The sequence below is a fragment of the Balaenoptera physalus genome (assembly GCF_965194825.1).
Source record: "Balaenoptera physalus genome assembly, chromosome: 6".
Lineage (NCBI taxonomy): Eukaryota > Metazoa > Chordata > Mammalia > Artiodactyla > Balaenopteridae > Balaenoptera > Balaenoptera physalus.
In genome coordinates, this window is record NC_138885.1 from 96,587,476 (window position 1) to 96,604,585 (window position 17,110).

At 42.4% G+C, this 17,110-nt stretch overlaps 1 protein-coding gene across 4 annotated transcripts in view; it reads left to right on the forward strand.

Annotated features, from left to right (window-relative positions):
• The first annotated feature begins 760 nt into the window (after window positions 1-760).
• ADAM23 (ADAM metallopeptidase domain 23) overlaps window positions 761-17,110 on the forward strand; it is a 175,955-nt gene continuing 159,605 nt past the window's right edge. For all 4 annotated transcript variants that reach the window (XM_082467038.1, XM_082467039.1, XM_082467040.1 and 1 more), the window contains exons 1-2: window positions 761-12,047; window positions 13,164-13,381. In XM_082467038.1, the coding sequence (XP_082323164.1) occupies window positions 11,834-12,047; window positions 13,164-13,381 (432 nt within the window). In that variant the 5' untranslated portion in view covers window positions 761-11,833. The remainder of the gene's footprint in view (window positions 12,048-13,163; window positions 13,382-17,110) is intronic.

Below are 17,110 nucleotides of genomic sequence, written 5' to 3' on the forward strand. Positions count from 1 at the left end.
CAGTCTATTAAGTGTACAAAAGCACTATGTCAAAAAAAAAAAAACAAAAAAACAAACCCAACAACATACACACCTTAATTAAAAAATACTTTATTGCTAAAAAAATGCTAACCATCATATGAACCTTCAGCGAGTGGAAATCTTTTTGCTGGTGGAGACTTTTGCCTCGATGTTGATGGCTGCTGAATAATCAGGATGGTGGATGCTGAAGGCTGGGCTGGCTGTGGCAGTTTCTTAAAATAAGGCAATAATGAAGTGTGCCACATCGATGATCTCTTCTTTTCATGAACAATTTCTCTGTAGCGTGCAGTGCTGTTTGATGGCATTTTACCCACAGTGGAAATTCTTTCAAAATTGGAGTCAATCCTCTCAAATCCTGCTACTGCTTTATCAACGAAGTGTATGTAATATTCTAAATCCTTTGTTGTCATTTCAACAATCTTCACAGCACCTTCACCAGGAGTAGATTCCATCTCAAGAAACCACTTTCTTTGCTCATCCATAAGAAACGACTTTTCATCCATTAAAGTTTTATCATGAGATGGCAGCAATTCAGTCACATCTTTAGACTCCACTTCTAATTCTAGTTCTCTTGCTATTTCCACCACATCTGCAATTACTTCCTCCAATGAAGTCTTGAACCCCTCAAAGTCATCCTTACAGGTTATAATCAACTTCTTCCAAACCCCTGTTAATGTTAATATTTTGACCTCTTCCCAGGAATCGCCAATATTCTTTTTTTTTTTTTTTTTTTGCCAATATTCTTAATAACATCTAGAATGGTGAATCTCTTCCAGAAGGATTTCAACTGACTTTGCCCAGATCCATCAGAGGAATCATTGTCTCTAGCAGCTATAGCTTTGTATTTCTCAAATAATAAGACTTGAAAGTCTAAATTACTCCCTGATCCATGGGTTGCAGAATGGATGTTGTGTTAGCAGGTATGAAAACAACATTAATCTGTAACGTTGTACATCCCCCTAAGAGCTCTTGGTGACTAGGTACATTGCCAATGAGCTGTAAGGAATCTTTTTTTTTCTGAGCAGTAGGTCTCAATGGTGGGCCTAAAATATTCAGTAAACCGTGTTGTAAACAGATGTGCTGTCATTCTTTGTTCTCTCATTTAGAGAGCACAAGCAGAGTAGATTTAGGATAATTCTTAAGGGACCTAGGATTTTTAGAATGGTAAATGGGCATTGGCTTCAGTTAAAGTCACCAGCTGCATTAGCCTCTAACAAACAAGAGAGACAGCCTGTCTTTTGAAGCCAAGCATTGACTTCTCCTCTCTAGCTATGGAAGTCCTAGATGGCATATTCTTCCAATATAAAGCTGTTTCATCTACATTGAAAATCTGTTGTTTAGTGTAGCCACCTTCATTAATTATCTTAGTTAGATCTTCTGGATAACTTGCTGCAGCTTCTACATCAACACTTTAAAAAAATTATTTATTTATTTATTTATTTACTTTGGGCTGTGTTGGGTCTTTGTTGCTGCACGTGGGCTTTCTCTAGTTGCGGCTAGTGGGGGCTACTCTTTGTTGCAGTGCGTGGGCTTCTCATTGTGGTGACTTCTCTTGTTGTGGAGCACGGGCTCTAGGTGTGTGGGCTTCAGTAGTTGTGGCACGTGGGCTCAGTAGTTGTGGCTCATGGGCTCTAGAGCGCAGGCTCAGTAGTTGTGGCACATGGGCTTAGTTACTCCGAGGCATGCGGGATCTTCCCAGACCAGGACTCGAACCCGTGTCCCTTGCATTGGCAGGGGGATTCTTAACCACTGCACCACCAGGGAAGTCCCTACATCAGCACTTGCTGCTTCACCTTGCACTTTTATGTTATGGAGATGTCTTCTTCCCTTAAATCTTATGAACCAACCTCTGCTTGCTTCAAACTCTTCTTCTGCAGCTTCCTTACATCTCTCAGCTTTCACAGAATTGAAGAGAGTAAGAGCCTTGCTCTGGCTTAAAGAAATGTGTCTCGTTTGATCCTCTATCCAGACCACTCAAACTTTCTCTGTATCAGCAACAAGGGCTGTTTCACTTTCTTATCGTTCGTGTGCTCCTGGAGTAGCACTTTTCATTTCCTTCAAGAACTTTTCCTTTGCATCACAACTTGGCTAACTCTTTGGCACAAGTAGCTTAGCTCTCGGCTTATCTCAGCTTTCCATGTGCCTTCCTCATTAAACTTAATCATTTCTAGTTTTTGATTTAAAGTGAGAGATGTGCGCCTCTTCCTTTCACTTGAACAAGTGTTCAATGGGCTATAGTAGGATTATTAACTGCCCTAGTTTCAATATGTTGTGTCTCCGGGATTAAGAAGACCCAAGGAGACGGACAGAGATGGGAATGGCCAGTTGGTGGAGAGTCAGAACACACACAACATTTATTCAGTTCCCTATCTTATGAGGGCATGTTTTGTGGTACCCCCAAACAATTACGATAGTAACATCAAAGTTCACTGATCATAGATAACCATAAAAAATATAATGATAATGAAAAAGTTTGAAATATTGTGAGAATTACCAAAACGTGGCACAGAGACAGGAAGTGAGCTAATGCTGGTGGAAAAATGGCGCTGATAACTTGCTTGATGCAGAGTTGCCACAAACTTTGAATTTGTAAAAAATGCCACATCTGTGAAGCACAATAAAGCAAAGTGCAATAAAATGAGGTATGCCTGTATCTTGTTGCTAGTGTTGTTGTTTTTAACATTTTGCCGTAGCAAACAGAAATACTCCTGGATCATGTCCAATTTATTTTTAGGGCTTGTGCATCACAGTTTGGTGTAATTTTTTTTTAATTAATTAATTAATTTATTTTTGGCTGTGTTGGGTCTTCGTTTCTGTGCGATGGCTTTCTCTAGTTGTGGCGAGCGGGGGCCACTCTTCATCGCGGTGCACGGGCCTCTCGCTATCGCGGCCTCTCTTGTTGCGGAGCACAGGCTCCAGTCGTGCAGGCTCAGTAATTGTGGCTCACGGGCCTAGTTGCTCCGCGGCATGTGGGGTCCTCCCAGACCAGGGCTCGAACCCATGTCCCCTGCATTGGCAGGCAGATTCTCAACCACTGCGCCACCAGGGAAGCCCAGTTTGGTGTAACTTTGATCATATTTTCTATTTGGTTATCAATATTGTTTTGTTGGCATTTTAAAATAAAGTTGTTTTGTTCAAGGACAGTCAACTCCACAGTCTGTTTCTCATGTTGGTGTGGAGTGTGTGTGTGTGTGTGTGCTATTGCCAGCTGTGATATGGATAATAAGCTACGTGTGCCGTGATATTTGAGAGTGGGATGTATAGCTATTTAGATATACAAACAGTTTAGATTAGTTTTTCCAAAACTTACTTGTTGATATTGAAATTCTTTTCTTAGTTTTTTTGGCCAGGTCACACAGCTTCAAAACATTTTGTTTACAGTTTATCTCAGTTCATCCAAACATTTTATTACATGGAAAAACTTCATGGTTTCTGCAAGGGCATTTTCAGCATGCAGTCTATCTCTCAGATAATTTATCAGAATAACAAACACAAAGTCTTAGAATTGGAGTCTGGAGAAGGCTAGAGTTTATCTTTTTCTTCTAGAGAAGTGATTGTCTGTCTCTATCATTTGTTTTCTATCTCCAAGTCATGTCTATATCCATGACATGAATAGTCTAACACCATGACAATCTAACAGGAATAATATAGCTAGTTCAGTTTTAATGTATGTGCTGCAATATAGTAAATGACAAAATTGTGCAAAAGCAAATTATATGATTTAAGGAGCTATGTGTTAGCCATTCTTTCTGCCTCAGAACAACAATATAAAAATATTTAATGAATGCTGATCAGGGTTTAAGCTTTCTTTGTTATGTCATTAGAAATCTGAACATGCTAATATGCTGGCAAAAGCTAATATTAATTGATAAAGGTAGATTAATAAATGTTGCTAGTTATAGTTATAATTAAACTAAATTGAATAGGTGGCTATGTTGGTTAATTTAAAATTTAGAAAAAATTAAATTCTCTGGTAAGGGAGGATCTTGGCCCTCTCTTGTGGAATGCTATTTCAATGTAAGAAACAAATATCTGGACCATAATTAGGTTTTGTTTTGGAGTTATACAAATAATTGTATAGAATGGCTGTATTCAAAAGTCTGTAATGTGAAGTAAGGAACATAATTCAGAACATTTTGTGCATGAGTCAATGTGTCTGTGGTTTTAAACAGACAAAAATAAAATTAAAAATTCTATTTATAGCCAAGTGCCATGATTTCAAAATGCTTTTGAAGAAAATTTCAGATCGTTTTAAGTGTTTTGTTTTGGGGCTGTGGCCAAATAAATTATACAGCATCAGTGTTTTTCAGCTCCAGTTTCAAACAAAATTAATTTCTAATTAAATGTGGAATGGGTAGAGGATTGAATTTTAGTAATTTTTTGGTGAATTTTATTACTACACTTGATAAATTGATAGGGTTTGTGAGTCATTATGTTGTGGTTGGGAGTTTATTCCTTGGAGTTAGGCAAACATGCTTCCTGACCCAGTCCTGCTTCATATGACCCTGGATAAATTATTTGACTTCTACAAGCCTCAGTTCCCTCATCAGTCAAAATGGGATAGTGGCTCCTTCATAGAACTGCATGAGGATTAAACGAGATCATTCAGGTAAAGTGCTTAACAGGGTATCTAGCACATCTTGCAGGTGCTGCATAAATAATCTTTTCTTCCTCCTCCTTCTCTTTGTTATTATTATTTCCTGTGTTCTTTTTTGTTTCTCACCAAATTTGGCACTACCTAAAACATGATTTAAGATGCTGCAGTTGTTGAATTCTTAGGATATACTGAGGGTATTACAAGAAACTCATTGGATGAGAAAATTGTCCCTTGGAAATATTGGAGACACAAAAGACAAGAGAAGTAGGAGAACAATAGGTATTTTATTTGAATGAATTACCTCCAAAGATGTGTGGCACCTCTCCCCATAGTTATGCTGCCAAGCTATGGAACTGGGCTTAGAGGAACTGATGCTGTTGGGACCTAGACCTGGTAGCTATGTCCTTCTTTATCTTTACATAGCAATGTCAAGTGGAAGACCGGAAATGAATTACATTGCAGACTGACCAGGATTTTTGCAAGTCAATTTTTTAAAAACAAACTATTTACAAAGTACAATGGAAAGTACTGGAAAGCCTGGAAAAGGGGACTCTGAATCCAGTCCCAAGTCACCACAGATTGGTGTGACCTTGGGCAATAAGGTCTGCATCTTTGTTTCTACAACAATGGGTTTGAACTCCTAGATGACTTCAAAGGTAACTTCTGGCTCAAATGTTTTCTAATGCTGTATTTTCTTAGATTTTGCAGCAATTGTACTAAGCTAATTTTTTAAGCTTTCCTCGTTCAGGGTTAACTTGTTATAAAAGCAGAAATAGGGAAGAAGACCTTGGGAACAGCGCAGGACTTGAATTCAGGGTTCCAATTCGAGTTCTTGATGTCTTGTTCTGGTGTGTGATCTTGGGAAATCCCTCTACCTAGTGTATCTTAACTCTGCTTCACATTCAATTAAACTGGGAGGAATTGTAAAACACTGATGTTGGATTCCAGTCCTGAAGATTCTAAATACTCAGCCATCAATAGATTGTTAAAGCTTTCCAGGTGATTAGAATGTGCAGCCAGGATTGAGGATCACTGCAAAAACCAGGGGGCCTTAGTGTCCTTGCATCCAAGATGGAGCTCCTAAAAAGAATAGCAATAACTGTCTTCTCTGTGTGACAGAATTGAAGATCTAATAAAATAGATAAAAGCACTTTGCGATGTGTAAACACATAGTAATGATTAAAGCAGGCTTTATTAAAGGGTTTAACTATTGTTATGCAAATGCTAGGGATTAGCACTAGTATATTAATTCTGCTGATGGGATTCTAACCTTTTATATAAAATTTACTTGCAGTCTCTAAAAGTAGTTGAGGACTTCCTTCCCCAATTAGTACATAGCAATTTACTTCTGCAGAAACTCCAAGTGCTGCTCTGTGACCCAGAGAGGGTTTAATAATGACGTGTCACCTCAGTGATTATTCTCAATAAACACAATTCTTCCAAGTTTTGCATAGCATAGTTCATCCCCGCAAGTCATCACGACATGCTTGTTTATCCCTTTGTACTACAGCTTGTAAGTGCACCAAACTGGGATAAACTAGCCGAATGTTTGCATAGTGGGGAGAAAAATCAACTGTTTTAAAAATGTATCCTGTTCCTACTTAACCTTCGTTTAACATAATATCCCTTAAGAACTAAATTTTACGTGTCTCCAGTGGTTATCTTTCTTCAGATATTTTCACGCTTTGACACTATGACACATTTTTGTCTGTTCAACTATTCTTTTAGAAATATGTCAGACTTCCCTGGTGGTGCAGTGGTTAAGAATCCTCTTGCCAATGCAGGGAACATGGGTTCGAGCCCTGGTCCGGGAAGATCCCACATGCTGTGGAGCAACTAAGCCTGTGCGCCACAACTACTGAGCCTGCGCTCTAGAGCCCGCGAGCCACAACTACTGAGCCCGTGAGCCACAACTACTGAAGCCTGTGCACCTAGAGCCCGTGCTCCGCAACAAGAGAAGCCACTGCAATGAGAAGCCCGGGCACTGCAGTGAAGAGTAGCCGCCGCTTGCCGCAACTACAGAAAGCCCGCGTGCAGCAACGAAGACCCAATGTGGCCAAAAAAAAAAAAAAAAAAAAGAAATATGTCTGTGACCATTGCAGTTTTGGTAATAAATACTTTTACTTTGCCCAGTAGTGTTGAGTAAAGTCACACCTTGACTTCTGAAATTGGCCCACTGCGGTCTGTCCCTCAGAATGAGCAGGTGTATTTAACATAGACTTGCAGACTTATTTTTCATGAACTTCAAGGCTGCCTGTTCGGCTCTGTATACTGGCTGCCTTGCAGCCACTCTTCAGGACTGAGTTTGAGGAACACAAACGCAGGGCACTTATAGTGATGGGCTCCAGAAAGGGCTGTCACTGGGTGTGTTACTCCATCCTCTGACCTGTCATGACTGTAGCCTTCATTCAGCATCTCTCTGCTCACCAGAAAATACATCTTGGCAAAAAAAAAAAAAAAAGAAAAAAGTCTGGAATCTTTTCTGTATCTATATTTTTTTGGCGAATGATTTCTGACATTTCCCTCCGTTGTCTAAGTCTGGAAATGATCTCGAAATGGAGGAATGCTTCTTTCTTTAGGAATCCCTTCAAGTGCTGAACGTTATTAAGAAATAAGCAATTACTGATTAAACAAATAGTAAAGTTCAGTGAAGAGCTAGCTCTTTTGCAGTTAGAGCTATGTATACTGTTGCACATGCTTTTCTGCTCACAAGCATATTAATGCAGTTGATAAAAAAGTTTAACCTTAAGTCAATATAAATATATACATAGTTTAAAATGGTAGGTTGACAAACTAGGGCCTGCAGGCTGCATGATTTTTACATTTTTTTTAAGTGTTGTAAAAAAAAATACCAAGAATATGCGTCAGAAACCATATGGCACACAAGGTCTAAAATATTTACTATATGACTCTTTAGAGAAAATGTTTGCTGACCCCAGAACAATGCGGAAAGTACAAATAATAGAGCTCACTTATTTTTGGCTTTTACCAGAAAGTACGCTGTCTTGTGTTGAGAAGCCGGAGCTGGGGGACTGAACTAAGAACATGCAGATTATGATCCGCTGAAAGGTCGGTGCGGTGGGGGGGCACAGGTCACCCACATGGGCAGGCAGGTAGCTCTCTCAGCATCCGAGATCCCACTTTGGCGAAGTGTAATCCCTAGGGTCATGTGGATTGAAGGCATAGTTTCAATACACCCACACAAAGGAAGCAGAGTCACAAGATTTATTACTTACAGATCCCAGAAGCTGGGGGTGGGAGGTAATGAGCTGGGGGAAGGGCAGTCCTCTGTCCCAGGTCACCAGTGAGCAGGAGATAAAGAGGGCAGCAAGCAGCTATCACTTCTAAGAAGGTTGGGGCGGAGGTCACTGACTTTTCACGGGCTTAACTCTAAGTAGCTATGTGAAGAGGTGCCCAGGAAAAGCACAATGCGTGCTTAAGGCAGGAATCCTGAAGTCAAGCCCTTATCCACATTGTTCAGACTCTGAGTGCGAGCAGGGTTATCATACTGTAAAATGCCTCTGCAGCAAGTCAGAGAAACAAAAGTTGTTTTTCTCATCACACTTTTTCCCTTGGAGGCATTAATTTTCACTTGTAAAATCGGTCTTCACAGCCAGTCTAAAAAGAGAATGAAGAACCTCCTCTAGCAGAGTCTGTAACGGAATTCTCTGCTCCCAGCCAGCTCTCTGGATGGAGCTGCCCTTGAGTCAGAGCTGCCGCCCTTTGACCCTCGTTTGTGCAGTTGCTCTCACTCCCCCAGACCGCTCCTCAGCATGATCGCCATCCACCAATTTGCTGCACACCTTCTTTGACCTTGGCTTTTTGGTCAAATGATTTTTCCATTCTAATTGCTGTTGTGAATCTACTTGGCTACATTGCCCTACTTTTTCACCTGCTTTCATCTTCCAAGGCCCCTCTTCTGTGATCCTTTTTTCTACCTTCTCTCCCAGAATTTCAGCCCTGTTGAGGCAGATGCCTTCCAAATCTAATATTTCTACCCTTTTACTTGCTCTCGTGCAGGCCCAGTTTCCTCACTGGTTTCAAGGCAGGTCCGGTCTGCCCCCTGCAACAAATGATAGCAAAGAGAGGACTTCTGGTGTCTACCCTCACCGGCCCAGCTGAACCACTTCTGGGAGTAGCACGGCTACCCTTTGTGGACGCTGTTTGCACACACCCTTCCTTGTGTTCACTTCGTATCCATATCACTTGCTGTAATTTTCTTCCCATGGACCTTCTGGCCGCTTGCTTTCACCTACGACTACAGCAGTTTTTCGCATCTACTAAGTTCACCAGGCCACTCCAGTGGTCCCTGATGCTCTTGGGATCCAGCACACATGTCTAACCAGAGCTATTACAGCACCCAAACTTCTGGTACATTCCTCCCTTCATTCCACTCCAGCTTGCTGAATCCCTCCCTCCTACCTGTGAGTGCCCCTCTACCCAATACACATTTATCAAATGCTGACTCCATTCTGGGTACTATGCTAGGCTCTACAGATCAGGGATGAATGAGACACAGCTTAAGTCTCAGTGTTTTTTGACAGGGGAAAGATGATATGCACAGACATGAATATAGAGCAAAGCAGTAGATGATGATGGACAAAATTACCAAATATTATAAGCACAGAGGAGACTATTTAGAACTAGACTCTCTAACAATAAACATTCCAAGCTACCTAATGAGACTATTACTAAATCGAACAAATTAACTGCTTAAAGAATATTTGATTCTGTTCTTAACCTCCCCTTAAATATATGGTTTAAGGGCCAAACTTCTAGTACATTCTTTTCTGAGTGATTTACTCCTTCTCTGACTCACTATCTCATTTACTAATACATTATCTAGGCTCCGGTCGAGTCTGTAAACATTAAAGTTCTGTAAATAAATGCAGTTTTTGGATTACAGTGCAAAAGAAAAACATCTTTTTTTTTTTTTTTTGCAAATACTTCCGCTCCTTACTAGAAATGGAATTCAGTCCTTATCCTGTTCCCCAAGTGCATGGGATGGTGACTGCTGACTTGTTAGTATGCAGGTGGTCTGGGTAACTTACGGCTTTATTTATTGGAAGAGGCTTTGAGAGGTTGTTACTCAATTGTAAGAGATGCCTTTTAAAAAACTTTGCCTCTGGGCATCTTTTGCCTTTCATTTCCTTTTCCCTTCTCATTCCTTGTCCACCTCCTTTGCCCCCAAACCCTTTTCCGGGATTATATCATTATATCAAATATAAATTGGGAAAACCTAGCCAGGACATGCTTGTCTAGAGGGAGACACCCCCAAGAGCACTGAGCTGCAAGTAGGAACTATGGGGAGGTGGGCATGTTCACCAGTTTGCCCCATGTGCCTCCTGCTACTGGTACCACCGCTGGTCTATTCATTCATGACATATTTTGAGAGACTTCTCTGTGCCACAAACACCACGCTAGGTTCAAGGGACACAAACTGAGCCAAAAGGAAAACTGTTGCTGCCCACATTTGGGGGAGGTAGCATCAATGACAAGTTCACATGAATAAATGTGTGATAACAAATTGATATCCTACCTCTGATAGAAAGAGGAAGAGCCAATATTAGTGTTTAATTCTCTAACAATTCTGAGATCTCTGGTCTCTGTGTGTGTGTGTGTCTGTCTCGTCTGTCTTGCTCCCCCTTCCCTCTGTTAACTGGGGGTGGAGAAGACAGCTAACAATACCGAGTCCTGTCATTGCTGTGGTGCATTATACCCACATCCTTTCTCTTTATTGTGAGATTCTTGATACCCCAGAGTAGATGGTATTATCTCCATTTTAAATACACATAACGGAGAAAGACGACATTGTTATTACTCAGACTGTCATTGGGAGGGCGAACAAGTGAATGCTTGCATTATGGGAGTTCGGGGGCAGAAATATGCCACAGGCCCTGATTTAAAACCATCGTAATTAGTTGCTGCTCATCCACCCAATTCAGGGACTTTTTTTTTTTTTTTCATTTTTTACAGCAGTGAGAGAAAAATCTTTCTTTCTCTGCACAAGTCAGGACCAGATCTCAAAATCTGCAATGTGCCCTCTCCGATGCACGCCCGCCCACCGGTTCGACAAATGCTGGATTTCCCATGATAGCTGCCACACACTCGGTTTCTCATCTCCCTATTTCTTCCCCGCCAGAATTTCTAAATCCTTCCGGAACACGTCCAGTCATCCTTTCTGAACTTTTGAGCTCCATCTGCTTTCCGCAAAGGCCCTGGGCACAAGCCTGGGTGACAGAGGCCCGGACGACAGAGGCCGGGGCGACAGAGTCCAGGGCGGAGGGCCCAGCTCGGGGGATCCCTGCGCCTGAGCTCTGCAAGGCCGCTGGGCGTCATCTGGCCAGCGAGCCCGCCACGCGCCAACCAGCCCTCGTTCCCCGCGCTGCCGGCGAACTGAATGAGGAGCAGTGCTATTTTTACCTCCCCGGCTGCAATCCTTTATATATCAATATATTTGCAGGAAGGAAATAAATAAAGGATTCAGAGGGAAATGCTTGGCCTAAGTTTTACCCGAGAAGGTGGCGGTTGGAACAGGAGGGGGTATGTAAGGTCTGGGGTGGTGGAAAAGGCAGGCCGATTTCTCTGGCTGGCTGTTTCCTCCAGATCATTCTGTCCTGGAAATCCCCACACTCTTCTTTCTTCCCCTCTGGCTAATCCCTGACTGCCACCTTCCTCTCTCCCCCGCCCCCAACCCTGGAGGTGCCACCGTCACCTCTGATGCTGCATCACTCTGCTCCTTTTTTTTCCCTCTCTCCTTTCTCTTCCACAATAAAGCATGCGCAGTGCGTCGCGTGCCAGGCAACAGCATCAGCATCAGGACGCGAAGCCGCGCTCGGGCGCGCTCTCGAGGGCGGGGCGCACGCCCGCGCCGCTCGCTCCCGCTCGCCGCCTCAGCATCCTCAGCCCCAGCGGCAGCCCCCGCAGTCACTGGAGCTGCCGCGCCCGCCGCAGGGAGGGAGGAGCGTCTGGGGAGGCTCCAAGTTGGCGGAGCGACTGGGACCCCCGGACTCTTCAGCAGCCACCCCGGGAGGGGCTGAGAGGCGAGCAGTGGAGGGGGCGCCGCCCAGCCCCTAGCCCCGAGCTCCGAGCCCCCTGTCCGCGGCCGCACCATGCGCGCCGAGCCGGCGTGACCGGCTCCGCCCGCAGCCTTCCCCGCAGCCTAGCCCGGCGCTCTCGCTGGCCACACCGAGCGGCGCCCGGGAGCTATGAGCCATGAAGCCACCCGGCAACAGCTCCAGGCGGCCGCCCGCGGAGGGCTGCAGCCTCCCCCGAGCCTCCAGCTGCTCCCGCGGCGGCCCCGCCGGCCCGGCGCCCGTCCGCGCCCCGGCCCGCGCGCCGCCCTGCCGCCTGCTCCTCGTACTTCTCCTGCTGCCTCCGCTCGCCGCCTCATCCCGGCCCCGCGCCTGGCGGGCTGCTGCACCCAGCGGTGGGTATGGCCCAGGTGCCCTTTGCATTGCCTTGCCCACGGGGCCCTGCAGAGGAGAGCGAAGGGCACGCGGGTCCGTGCGCTCCGGACACGTCCAGGGCTCGGCCTTTCCGAGCCTCTCTCTGCCTGTCCACCTCTCTCATTCCCAAACCGGCGTTCATTCCAGTTCACTTTTTGAAGTCCATTTTTCTGTTGCATTCACTAAATTACTGCCGGTTCCACTGGAAGGTATTCAGTGGAGGCGGGGTCCCTAACTGATCTCTGTGCAACTTGGGGAAACCGGTGGTTGGGAAATGCAGCGAGGGAGCAAGTTTTTTCTTGGGTGGTGGAGCCTGAACGTGAGTGCGGGGGGATGTGATGAGAAGAGTGGTAATGTGTTTCCTCAGATTGCCTAGTGGGTTTATTCACTGCTGTTGGAATTAAGGTGGGGGAGGGAAACTTCGGGGATATAAACCTTTGGCTTGTAATTTCTCAAAATGCTTGTCATTATAATGAACAACGAAGATAATATGATGTTCAATACATTGATGATTGGACATCAGTGACAGCAGATAGCTGGCCATAGGCAGGAAAATAAGAAGAAATTGGAAAGCTGCCAGCATCTGCACCCCTCTATGGCAAAAGATTTTTACTCATCTCAAAGTTAAAAGAAAAGGGAATTGTCCATTTTGTTAAATGAATCGGTTAACATTCCGTGTTCATGAGTTCAGCACTCAAGTTATCTGTGGAGCGTTCTTAGCTCTCAGGTGGGATACTCCTAGTCCCATTGAGCTTCTGTAGACTCCCAAGGGGGGCAGGTGAGGGGCAGAATCCCTGAGCATGATCGTTTAATGACCCTTCCTTCAAGTCCATTCCCCCTCAGCCCCACCACCATACTTAGAAGTATAGATTTAAGACTATAAACAGTACGTTGTTATATAAGCCTTATTGGCTGATAACCTATCCAGACCATTTCATTGTTGCAATAACTTGCTTTCCTGTGTCTCTACGCCTTACCTGCTTAAAAGTAGAAAACTTTGTTTTTGCAATTAATGGAAAAATGCATTTTAGTACTTATGTATTTATAGGGTACGTGTGTGTTTGTGTATGTTTGTGTCCCCCCAACCCCAACCCCAGCTCTGCATTGGAATGAAACTGCAGAAAACAATTTGGGAGTCCTGGCAGATGAAGACAACACATTGCAACAGAATAGCAGCAGTAATAGCAGTTACAGCAATGCAATGCAGAAGGAAATCACACTGCCTTCAAGACTCGTATATTACATCAACCAAGACTCGGAAAGCCCTTACCATGTTCTTGACACGAAGGCAAGACACCAGCAAAAACATAACAAGGTAGGCAGGGTCTGGGTATGCAAAAGTGGCTGCCATGAAGAGTTAGTTGTCCTTTGATTTGATTTTCTGCCAGAATCTGATTTCACAAATGTTACTGCAGCATTTTATTAGGAAACCAATTAATATTATGATAGGGGAGAAACTGGAGGGAATTAACCTGGGATCTACTGGGATAGTGTTGCTGTTTGTCTTTCCTCTCTGACACTAAACTGGAATTGGAATTTTCTTGTCGCCTTATAAGTTTAGCAGCTGAAATGTGGTCCATTTTTCTTGTAGGTGCATTGAACACTGAACAGTAGTTAAGAGAATATTTTGATGGTCCTGACTTTTATCTGTGAGGCTTTATGTAAGGGTGCAGTATTCTACGTCCCATGACGAAAACTGCTTTCAATCTGTGCCCAGAAAATTGCTATAAAAAGCTGTTGGGCTGCAGATTCCCCATCAGTCTTTCACTTAGAAATTGAGTGGTTAAGTTTAAACAACCTCTTTCTTTCTTTAGTTGGTCAGTAGGAAAAAAATACTTTTTTTTGGTTATATTTTCAGTAGGTAAACAATATGACATTTTAAAAGATTATGGTGAATATAAACAAACAATTTATATAATATAGAGACCAGTTTTGGTAAGCACAATCCTTCAAGACTTTATCTACATTCATTGTGAGCAGTAGCTTTACTTGCAGATTGGTTCAGAAAGTGTCGCTGATTTTTAAAAAGGCATTCAGTGGAAGATGAAGGTGCTTAATATCCAAAGAGTTCAAGGGATCTTTTTTTTCCTGCTTACTAGTCATTATTTGAGTTAATAAAATTTTGGACCCCAAGCAGATGTCCACAATGGGTTATCAGTGCCTCTTTTCTTTATTAGGAGCAGAAAATAGAGTCCGTATGTTAAATATTTTACTTTGGACTTGTAGGATAGGAAGAAAACTTTCCTCTACCCTTCTAGGTTCTTCTGGCTGGTCCAAGAATTAAATTGACATGAGACAGATTAACAGGAGAAAATCAAATTAATTTCGTATGTATACATGTGAGGGTCAGAGGCCCCACATACCTGAGAGGTTCAGAGACAGAAAGGTAAAATGAGGCGTATATGCCATCCTGAGCTAAGGAATGGCATAGGGGCCTTGGGCTTCCAAGGACAGGGGGGTCATTCATAGGACAATAAAAAGAGCAGATGTTTGGTAATTAGATGTTTGCCCTGCCGTATAGATGGGGCCACTTAGATAAAATTTACCTCTCGTAATAACTCTTTTCTAGGAAAAATCCTCAATTTAAGTTCTGCTGGGTAGTTAAGGGAGGGGCAGTAGTTTCTCTTGAACCTGCAGGGTCTTTTTTTTTTTTTTTTTTAACATCTTTATTGAAGTATAATTGCCTTACAATGGTGTGTTAGCTTCTGCTTTATAACAAAGTGAATCAGTTATACATATACAATATGTTCCCATTTCTCTTCCCTCTTGCATCTCCCTCCCTGCAGGGTCTTGATTGTGCCTTTAGTTCAAAATAATCCTCATGCAAAAATGACACACTTTGGGGGAGGCTCGTTCTGAACCCTTACAGATTATACCTGTTCAGTTGAGAAGAACAGTCATTGTCTAAACATCTAGAATTTAAGGAAAGTATCTATGGTTTGCATCATTGTTTTTATTAGTTTTCTAAAATATGGGTAAGTGGTAACAGTATTTATTCCTATTTTACAAATGGGGAGTTAGAAATTTAAGGCCTTCAGGTGACTTTCCCAGGATTGTAAAACAGCTGATGTAAAATTCAAGAGGCCTGAATATTTAATATTTACAAGTCAGGCTTCTGAGAAAATGCTTCCTTCATATCGGATGTTATTGGAGAACTTAACTTTGCTTCACGGTGCTGTGAAGTGGCTGCTACCCGCCTTGGCTGAGATGAAGGGAACTCTTTGCTCGTGGCCCTTTTCTGATCTGCTCATATGTAACTTGACGGCTTGACTCCTGGATCCTGTCTACCCGTTTGTCTTGTTGATAGGAGGAGTGGGTGGTGTCTTTAAGGAAGAAGAATCCAAGGTCCTCTTGATAAAGGCATTGAGGCCCATTTTATGGTTTTCTTACTAATTAATAAGATCCTCTATGGTTAAGTGACAAGTTCTCAAATTCCAGTGCCTTTGCATAAGGTGCTGGAGGAAGAAAAAAAATGGCCTGAAAGCCTATTTTAAGGAATGCACAAACCCTCTCAGAGTTGGGACTTGAAGGGAACTTTAGTGGAACTTCTCTAATAACTCAGCTGTCGGTGGCTATGGCTAACTCCTGTCTTCTAGTCTAACCTTATTTGGTTGCTTTGTTTGGTGGGACTTGGTTTGACTACAATGTATCTGAATTTTTTTGATAGTAAGGTTGTTAAAACTTTACCCACCACTCATGTAGAGGAATAGATTTCTTAGTAGGGAGCACATACTTGCTGTTGGAATGATTTTACCTCTCCACTTCCACCCCCCATAGTGGTTAGGTTTCTTTTATCTTCCAAAAAAAAATGTTTATGTAGAAATTATATTTGAAAACATTTTTCTTCTTTTCTTATTAGTTTGATTCAACAAGTATTTGTTGCACATTTCTCACGTGCAAAGTAGTATGCTGAATATTCAGAGATAAGAGATAAGGGGTACAAGGATGAACAAGACAAGGTCTGTCCTCCAGGAGACACAAGAATGAGATAAGCAAGATCCTAAAAAGTACTCTCATACAGGGATAAACAGTGTTCTTCCTGTATGGGTTCCCTGAAATTTCCCTCTGTGTTCTATGATTTCCCTTGCACTTCTGTTTTGAAGCATCTCTTGAACTAGTTGACAAAAAGTGTTGCATATGCTTTCCGCTGTATCTTTGGATGACTTGCCTAATCATAGTGATGGGAGATACTTGTCAATTCAGCTGCTTTCCAAATGTTTCAGTAAGAGAAAAAGTATGGAATTTCATTATTTTTGCTTTTATAAAAGAAGTTTTGATTTTAATATCTGTGTATTAAGTACCTTTCTTTCTCCCCTGATTTCATTGCACCCAAGCACATTTTAATGAATGCCTTAGAAATGCTGAATCACTGTGCCATTCTCCTGGAATCCTAGATTGGGGGGTAGAGGTGGAGAGGGAAATTCCCAGATATAGGTTATAGGGCAGAGCTCCATATTTATTTCGTAAGTATTTAAAGTTGAGCAGGCCTTACTACTTTACAGTTGTGAGAATTAAGATGTTTGTTAACTCTTTCAAAATTGGTAAGTTTAAAAGCAGACTGTGCAAAGCAGGCTGTAATACTAGTGTTTCTGAAAATCTTAAAGTTTTCTTTGTCAAAGATTGTTTAGGAATCTTTTTATCTCCAGGTAGGGTTATATATAACTTATTGTCCAAACTGTGACATTTTTTGAGAGTGAAAGTAGGCACGCTTAATAATTATGCCAGGATAATTGGCATAAACCTAGATGGTCCAGAGCAGACTAGGAACATGGTCATCTCAGATCTAAACAGTTATGTTCTTTGAGTTTTGGCACTTAACCCAATTCAGGTTTCTTTATAGACAGCTTTATTTTCTGATGATTTATTGTAATTTTTTTCTTACTAACTAGGAGGTTAATTTACCACCATGTAGAAGTAATAGGGTCTGAAATGGAAACATTTCGTTTTGCTTTGTTATCAAGACTTATCTTCTTCACCTGTAGAACTTTTACAAGCATAGATGGAATTTTATGATTACTAAACATAAGCATTTTATCAACCATTA